At 45.3% G+C, this 9469-nt stretch overlaps 1 protein-coding gene across 1 annotated transcript in view; it reads right to left on the bottom strand.

Moving 5' to 3' along the window:
• Nucleotides 1–9469, bottom strand: part of lamb2 (laminin subunit beta 2) — a 45736-nt gene that overhangs the window by 24954 nt on the left and 11313 nt on the right. The window contains exons 5-13 of the mRNA XM_015404362.1: nt 8038–8101; nt 5921–6123; nt 5738–5858; nt 5449–5637; nt 5176–5355; nt 4865–4977; nt 1971–2050; nt 739–874; nt 513–671 (exon numbers count right to left, since the gene is read on the bottom strand). Of these exons, the coding sequence (XP_015259848.1) occupies nt 513–671; nt 739–874; nt 1971–2050; nt 4865–4977; nt 5176–5355; nt 5449–5637; nt 5738–5858; nt 5921–6123; nt 8038–8101 (1245 nt within the window). The remainder of the gene's footprint in view (nt 1–512; nt 672–738; nt 875–1970; nt 2051–4864; nt 4978–5175; nt 5356–5448; nt 5638–5737; nt 5859–5920; nt 6124–8037; nt 8102–9469) is intronic.

A 9469-nucleotide genomic window follows, 5' to 3' on the forward strand; every position in this document is an offset into this window, starting at 1 on the left:
GATCTGGATAAATTGTATCTGTAAAGAGCTTTGAGATTCCATGTGTTGTGAATTAGAAATATATAAATAAACTGAATTAAATTGTTTAAGACATTCTCTGCCTTGACCCTGATCTTCCACAAAGTGGTTTCTGTTTACTCAACACCCATAGGACCAGTACACCCACACCTCCACCCATTCAACATCAATAGTTTCCATTTCAGTCAAAAACTCTGAGATTAAAAACTGGATGAATTCATATTTCATGGCAAACAGCTAGTTGGCGCCTCACGATGGTCCAGGAGTTAACAGAACCATCAGAACATCTGTCCAAACCTTTTGGTTTTGTCTTTGTACTGAAGGAGGGTGAAACAGATGTGACCAACATCTGGGGTTCATGTCATGTGATGAACAGAACCCATGTCTGAAGATTATGTTCCTGGATTTGTTCTGAAATCAAAGTCTGGATGGGTTCTGTTCACCTTCCCATTCCACCTGAGGAGCTTAGCAACCAGCCAAGTCACTTTGCACACCTGGGATTCGTATCTGATGAGTAAATCGTACTCCATGGAGTACGGTATGTTATCCACCACAAACTCCAGGGTGCCACCTAGAGGGACCTTAGCGAAGCCGATGTTGGTCCACTGGGCGGGGCGACCGGGTTGATGTTCTCTGGTCTCTAAGGTACAACCCTGAAACACAGACCACAATGAGTCAGGTCCGAGACCAACCATAAAAGGCTTCTGGGGACAAACTCACCTGACCCATTTCAGCAAACTCCGCCTCATACAGGAAGTGATCCAAAGCCATGAAGAAATATCCAGACTCAACCTGCGTGCAGTCGCGGCCCGTCATGTGACTGCGGCAGCGACACTGACCGATGTCCATGGAGCATCTAGACAGAGTCCAAACAGGATCAAATGATCATAAACTCACAGGACGAACATCGGGGGAGTGGATGCAAGATGGTCTGAAGCTCTAAACACTCTATCATTTCATATCATGTTTAAAGACCTGTTGAATTGGGACAGTTACAATACTTTTTAATTATTATTCCATTTTAAAAGGATCATTTTCGGTTTGAAAACAGATTATTTCTGCTTTGTTTGGCTAAAAAAATAAATAATAATAAAAAAAAACGTGAAAAAACGTGAGCTGCGCCCAGAGGTGACAGGAAGCGTATTTGCTCAGCACCTGGCGCCACAGCGCAGATGTTCTGCAGGTGATTTACAGGTTAAGTCACAGAAGTTGGAGACGCACTTGAGAGAGAGAAATGGTGCAAGAAACGTCCTTTTCCAGGACCTGGTTTGGCTACAAGGCTTGGCTAACTGCATGCAGCGAGGCTAAAGCACTTTTTAGAAAAAAGGAACGATCTGGGATTGGCATGGATATAGTGAACTTTTTCTAGGTTAGGGTTAGGTTTGTTCATTTGCAAAGTTGCTCTAAAATAAACACATTCTCAAGAAAATAGTTTTTAAATATTAAAAAATATTAAGTTGATTAATATTTTCTCCATTATTACACTGGTATATTATTTTTTTACCCTCAGATGGGAAAGATTTATGTACAGAAAGTAAAGCTGGACATGGATGGTAAAATTAAACTGCATAAAAACAGAAGATTATCAAATTCTATTTCATATGATCGCTTCTGGAGGCTGTAAGGCTTTTAATCACAAACAAATAAGGAAATATGGAAAAAAAATGTTTGACAATAAAAATAAATAAATTTAAAAAGCAAAACTAAGGGTGAAGGATGCGTGTTTCTGTTCTCATTTGGTGCCGCTTGTTTTTAAAAACATTTAACATAGAAGGAAGAGTTGAAAGAAAAGTAATTTTCCATGAAATTTTCTAATGATGGTTAAAAAATCTAAAAATATTAATGAATAAAAACGAAGCATCGCTGCTGTTCAAGGTAAACAACTTTAGCTTTAGTTCTCTGCCCATCGGGTGAGTTTACCGATGTACGAATGAGGTCACAGCGCCACTTACAGGTTATCCAGCGCCCCCCCGATGTCACACTCGCAGTCTCTGCAGCCGCTCAGGTCGTGGCTCAGCCCCCAGTGCTCTGGCTGGACTCAGAGGACAGAGAGGAGACATGATGGACGGTAACAACAGGAGGACACAGTGTGAGAGAGGAAAGGATAACAGCTGTTCAGACGCCCCAGACGGAGGAGCAACTTCCAAACAGGACGTCCTCCATGCTTCTTAGGTTCCATTCATGCTTTAGATTTCCTCCTTTACAGAAAAACTAGCTGATTTATAACCTGTAAACCAGCATTCTTGTTCTCTGCAGAAAGTTATCAGTCTTATTTCTTAAGCAAAGGACGTGGTTCCTTTAAGACAGGGGTCGGCAACCTGTGGCTCTTTAATGCCCCCCCCCTTTAGGCTCCCTGGAGCCTTTTCAAACATGTATGTAAATGGGAGAAGATGGATTTTTATGTGCAGGAGGTCAAAAACCATTCATTTTGTTTCCAATGCAGCAAAATGTTGAATAAAATATACATTAAAACATGTTAACATTTCTGTCAATGAAGATTAGCATCTTAGCCCGCTGCAGGTTTCAGCGCGGCGCGGTGTGGCGCGGCGCCAGGCAGGTGGCTGCTGTAAACAAAGCGACGGGTGCGTCTCCATGGATCCCAAAGGGAAAAAAGGAAGATTGCTGAAGAGAACAGAGGATTCAGAGAAGAATGGAGCGAATCGTTTACTTTCATTACCAACGAGGAAGGATTGCCTGCATGTTTGCTTTGAATGAGAAGTTGTCACATAATAAAAACAGTCATTAGGAAAAGCTGCTGAATATGCAGCCGACCACCAGGCTGGGAGGGAGAGAAAAGGTTTGATTGCAGAACCTCTGGATAAATTAGAGGAAAGTAAAGATAGATTTAAGAAGTAGATTGCATCTCCAAACTACTGCTGCTAGTTTGGCTGCAAGCATAGAAAACGGTTCATAGATTGAACAGGTAGCGCTCTGATGCAGGGATGGGAACTAAATCCTGAAAATCTAAATCCCACCGAGGAGCACTGGCGACGGAGAGCTCTGCTCTGATGATGTCACTTCCTGCTTGGTTCCTCCATCAGCTCCTCCCAACAGAAACACGCCCACCATAGAACGATTCCTTTATCCCGTTTCTATCATTTCATCAATGCGACATAAACCTTATAAATACGAACCGCGCAATGAAGGGCGGTACATCAGCGAGCGGTGACTTCATCACCTGCTCCTCCCTCACCTCCTGCTACTATGGACTTAAAGAACCAAACAGCAGAGTCGTCATATGAAGTTACCTTTGCTTCAGGATAAACATTTATTCATCAATGTTTATTATATATTTAAGCCATATAGTCCTTTTCTACAGAGGGATAAAACACTCGGAGCCTTTTGTTGCCAGACGAGGCTCATAGAAGACTTTTACATTTTTGCGGCTCCAGACAGATTTATCTTTTGGGTTTTTTGTCCAATATGGCTCTTAGTGAGTTTGGGTTCCCGACCCCTGCTCTAAGGTTAACGGTTCAAATCTGTGACCATCAATCAATCTAAGGACTTGATCCATAAATCTGACTTGAGAGACATTTAAAGTGACCTAAACGACTTCCTACAGCCAGTCAGTTTCTCTTCTCCCTGTTCCTCCCGTTTCTGGAGTTATGGGATAAAAACAGGCCTGACCATTTTAGGTCTGCTGTAAGTCACACCAGTCCGTCCAACCTCAGACCCCCCGGCTAAAATTAGAGCCGTGACCCAGAGAGCAGCATGCAGAGTGGGCTCAGAACAACAGCAGGCTGTTTAACACCCAGAGGGTTGGATGAAAAAAGGTCTTTTCACAGATTGACGTGTCGTTCTGTCACCAGCACACACTGCAGCCTCGCTTCCTCGAACTGAATAAAGTGGAAGGGACTAAATGTTCGGTCTCATCTCGTCTGACTGGGACTCCTAAACGAAGCTTCCAGAGGAGCTTTGCTCTGAACCAACCTGTTCCAGTCGTCCATCTTTCCCCATTTCACCTCCTTCCAGTCTAAGAAATATTAATAATAAAGGTAACAAGGATAAAGAGACACAGACTGATGGAAGACACATGTTACCGAGATTCACTGATCCGATACCTGGATCGGATATCGGCCCCAATGTCGACTAATTAGCTGGATAGGATATCGGATATAGAATATTTATGGCAGTCCGATCCAACTGATTGGTCAACATCGCAGCTGAAGCCTGATTCGCCACATGGAAGTAAAAAAATACCAAATAGAACGTCATCATTAAGAGATTCAAAGTCTTATTTTCAGTTACAAAGTCAGAATTTCGACTTTTAAAGTCATTTTGTCTTTTTTTTTACTTTCATGTGGCGGAAACGGGCTTCCATAGTTTTCAGCTCCACCTGAAATCCATTCTAAAGCACTTTACATGGAACCGTTACTTCTTTTTTTGCTCTTATTTGTCAATCAATACCAGTGACCTCTGCATTAAACCAAATCCAAGAGTAACGAGTAACGATTGTTTTAAAAATGTAAGAAATAGAAAGTACAGATACTGGTGTGAAAATGTAATGAGTAGAAGTCAGAAGTAGGAAGAAAAATAAGTAATGAAGTAAAGTATAGATACCTAAAAAGTGTACTTAAGTACAGTAACTTGACACCTCTGATCAATAATATAAGGTATGTTTATATCTTTGTTAACAACGTTTATGCCGAGGCTAAAGCCGTCCCTCTCATGGCAGATATGTGGTTCATTGAACAGGTGAATCCGATCGTATCAGACAGCCCAGGTATCGGATTGAATGGGATAAAACTGGATCATTGCAGCTCTAGTTACTGGTGTTACTAGTGACTGGATCACTAACAGGACTGGTGTCGAGCAGTGAAATCTTCATGCATCATTCCGTCCTCACCAGACACTGGTCACAGTTGCGTCCCGTGACGAGCCGCTTGCAGACGCAGGCTCCGGTGACTGGGTCACACATGGAGCTGCCCGTCACGGTTCCTCTGTGGTCGCATCGACAGGCTGGAGGTCAGAGAAAAGACGGCAGATTGGGTGAAAAAGACAAATTCATCATAAAGGGAGCCTTTTATTTGAAAACTTAGAGCTTTAGTTTTTGTTTTAGCCTCATAGAAGTTTCAACCCTAAAGCCAAATGAGAGCTTCTGATTGGTGGAGGACTGCTGCCCCCCCAACAGGATGATTAACTGTAGGCTTCACTCACACTGGCAGCCAAAGGGGTTGTCTGCACTCAGCCCAAAGAAGCCGGACCGGCACCTGTCGCACCGCAGTCCCTCCACGTTGGTCTTGCAGCGGCACTGACCTCCCACCATGCCGAGGGACGGGTCGCTGTGGCTGTCACACAGCCCTCCATTCTCTGAACCATCTGGGTCACAATCACAGGCTGGGGGGGGGGGATGTATGCAGCTATTTAATTTCAGAAGGTCTATCTCAGGAGGTGTAGACTGATGATGGGGGGTTTCCCATCCAGACTCACCGATGCAAACACGCAGATCCCTCATGTGTCTGCTTGGATCCCTGTAGTAGAACGGTTTGCAGAGCTCACAGTTGCGGCCCATGGTGTTATGCTGACAGTCGTCACACACTCCTCCGCTGGCGTTTCCCGTGGACAGATAGACGGCCATGTCAAAGTGGCACTTCTCCGAATGCTCATTGCAGTCACACTCTGGAAGAAAACAGACAATCAGGACGTTGTGGAAGTTCTCCTCAGATGCCAAAGCTGCGGCGCTCCCAGCGGGACATTTAGCTGATCGGAATGGACTGACTCTTGCAGGCGTGTGTGTTGCGGCCCTCCGCCGGCCTCCAAGGCTGGTCGTTGTAGAAGTCATCACACTGCTCACAGTTCAGACCTTTGGTATTATGGTTGCAAACACATCTGCCATGAACCTGAAAAGACCAGAGGATGTAGATCAAATGGGCCTGGAGGGAAATGGGTAGTGAGCTCTTACCATTCCCTCTACGTCACCCCTGATGCCTTCGATGGGCGCACACTCTGAAGCATGGCCATAGCAGAAGCAGTTTCCACGAACCACCAGCTCATAGATAGCGTAGTAGTACTTCTCCTTGATCTCAGCTCTGGGGTCCAGGAGGTTGTCTCCAAGTGTGTGAAGTTTGGTGAAGTTCAGTCTCAGGTTAGTGATCTTCAGTTGGTCTGATGGAGATCACAGATTCAGAAAGTCAGCTTCAGGTCAGAGCCACTCTTAGGAATCAGTATCCAGGATCTCTGATCTGTTCATCTGAAACCAAGGATGAATTAGTTCATCAGAAGATTTATTATCCAGACAGAGATGGAGAGAGCCTAAACTCCAACCAACCAAAGGTCAGGGGGTTCATGGTATTACACGGGGCACGATCAGGCTGAAAGTCGGCCCGATCGAAAAATTCTCGCACTGGAGAATCGCCTGAAAAGGGCAACAAATCGTAGACTGTACGCCCGGCTTACAGATAGTAAATTCAAGCCTCATCAAACAGCATCGCTGGGATTGGACAGACTGACACCACATGTCTCCCCAGTAGCTTTAAACAAGATAAACGAATGCTGTAAATGTTTGGTCAATGCAAGTTATAAGAATCTCTGTTAAATCGAACCATAAAGGGTCATTTGCATTTTTAACACCAGAAACAAGGAAAACCCTCTGTAGGGTCCTTGTTTGAAAGGTAACAGATATTTTTCTTTTCTCCCAGAAAACAACTTCATCTTCTGGATGTCTGACCCTGAGCTGTTAGCTTCCAGTCACCTGAGCAGCCCTGAACTGGGCAGCAAAGGTGCCTGCTAGAAAGGCTAAAGCAATACCTGGATTGATTGCATGTTCTTCATCAGCGCAGACAGAGCATCTACATGGTGTAGCATGAGAGCAGATCTATAGAAGCAGTGCAGAAATGTAAAGACGTTCTCCTAGTCTGTGGATTAATAATGTGACGGCGTGTCAGATCAAATGTTAAATGGATGACAGGATCAAAATGACGCATTGATCCGTTTTAGAGGCATTTCTGTCCAAACTGGTTCCTGACTGCAGCCAAATCTGTTCTGTGTCGTTCTGAAGAGGGGCGGTCGGAAACACGAGTGAAGCGTTTCTGCTGTTAGAGTCCAGCTGTCCACTTTCCTGACCGTAGCTCTGAGCTGCTCCGATGGCAGGTCTTTACAAGCGGTGATGTTTAACGGAGGAATCCCAGCGTGTGCATTAGAGGCCCTGATGATCTGAAGGACTTCTTCTAATGCTTGCAGCATCCAGAGTGGGACAGCCTGCCATGTTAAGAACGATGTTCAGCCCATCGCTGCTTCCATTACACACCCGCCTCACAGACAGCATGAGCTAACAAATGGACCAACCCACCCAGTGCCAACCCTGTCCGCAGTCCGAGGAGCAAACTGTGGGTTCAGACACTGGATATGAACCATTACAGGCTTTATGGTTGATCCTTTACCACTAAGGTTCCTTCAGGATGAAGTGTGGAGGTCATCAGGGTACACATGGTATCATCTGACAGCAAACGGCTCAAGGACAAACATTTTCAGAGGTTTGTTGATGAAGACAAAAGAAGAAGAGAAGCTCAGTATGTTCAGAGCTGAGTGACCAATAGCCTTATAAAACTGAGCGTAAACATGGCGGACATGCTGCTTCAGCAAACTAATCGAGCATTGAGAGCAGGAAGGAGGTGAGAGTTTATTGAAGGGCTCGATTTAGCTTTACTGTAGCAAACCTATTTCTCTGAGGGGAGGGGTTAGAGTGAGAGCAGCTCTGCTGGAAACAAAGCCGAGGTTTCTGGGAACGGCTCTAATGTCCTGCCAGCTTAAACATGAAGGCTGAGTGGGAGAGAAACAGCTGCTCTTCCCATCTCACCGTCCTCCGCTCAGCAGGACCCGTGTGTCACTGCTGGCTGGAGGATCAGCTCTGATGTGTGGGGACAGATGGAAGGCAGGTGATTCCTCGGCTTGGTTCTCTCCAGGGTCTAAAGATCACTACCCCAAAGGCAGGAGTTTTACATATTTCTGGAATGTTTCATAGAAACTCTCTAAAAACAGGTTTTTCTATGTGCTGCAGTGAAAATGTTGAGGGCGACTCACTCTGAATGCTGGGGCTGTACGGGTCCTCGATCCTGATGGCCGGGTCCAGCACTCTGTAGATGACCTGAGTCAGGAAAACACAGATTATGGCCCAAATCCACTCAGAGCCCAGACAGGCTGCTTAAGCCCCACTCTCACTTCAACACTCAGGGTTTTAGGACCGCACTCAGATTCTAATCTGGCATACCCCTCATTCCAAAGTTTAATAGTAGAGAAATGGAAATATAAAACCACTGAGGAAGAGTTTAAAACATCAACATGGTGAAAGAAAGGAAAGTCAGATGATGGTCCTGGAACCACGCGGCTTGGTGCCACAAACACCTCCAGGTTTAACTGTCAATCAGTATCAGTTACCAACTGTGTTTCTCTGATGGTTCAGTTTCTTAAAGCTGTGGGGGACAGAACCTGTCGGTACAGACCACCTGAGATGGTCCAGACTGGTCTTTGGGCTGATGCAGGAGAACCAGGTGGAAATCCAGGAAGCAGACCGCTGAGCCAGCAGAACGTTGGAGAACCAAACCTCAACAATACGGTTTCATTTCAGTCAGAACCATCAGAACAGAGACGTCTCTATATGGAGCTCAGTCTGTACAGCAGTTTGTTTACCCACAATGCAGCTCAGGACTTCACAGGAAGGTGATTGGATGGAGCCTTCAGGCGTCATCTGGACCAGAACTGGGTCCATTTCAGCCATAAAGAGGCAGTTCTGAGATGTTTTGGAGGAGATCTGGGTTGTTTTGGTCTGTAGTCTAGTGGTGCAGAGTGAAGGTGACTGAGGTAGGAAAGGAACCCGGTCCGGTTCCAAAGGAACCCGGTCCGGTTCCAAATGAACCCGGTCCGGTTCCAAAGGAACCCGGTCCGGTTCCAAAGGAACCCGGTCCGGTTCCAAATGAACCCGGTCCGGTTCCAAATGAACCCGGTCCGGTTCCAAATGGACACCGACTGGTTGGATCCATGTGTCCTTGGGAGAGCAAACCTTTCCCTCTGGTTCAACAACTGCTTTCCTCAGTTTGGATTTTCTAATAAAACCTTTTTCATCCATAACCTAAAGCTCTAACTGTCAACATGATCTAACTGATAGTCTTAGGTGTCATGAGTTCTGCTGGGGTCCCATAGATTGGACCCAGGAGGGGGGGGGCAGTAGGATAGGATGGAGATCTAATGGGACTAAATGATGTTTGCTAAAAGCTGTATGATAAGGAAAAGCATCCATCTTCAGAGATTTCATTAGATGAAGTTTCCTAGACGCTGCTGCTCTACCTGATGTAGCTGCTGATGTTATCATCACATTAAATGTCTGTTGTTAGAGGTGATCAGTCCCATAGAATCGCTTCCTACCTTCCAGTAGGCTCAGTAGGCTGTTATCACCCAATGAATCCTAACCCTCAGCTCATTCCTTTTTTACCTGCACAATTAATGAAGATATTTATGT

The sequence above is a fragment of the Cyprinodon variegatus genome, unplaced genomic scaffold (assembly GCF_000732505.1).
Source record: "Cyprinodon variegatus isolate N-32 unplaced genomic scaffold, C_variegatus-1.0 Scaffold1709, whole genome shotgun sequence".
Lineage (NCBI taxonomy): Eukaryota > Metazoa > Chordata > Actinopteri > Cyprinodontiformes > Cyprinodontidae > Cyprinodon > Cyprinodon variegatus.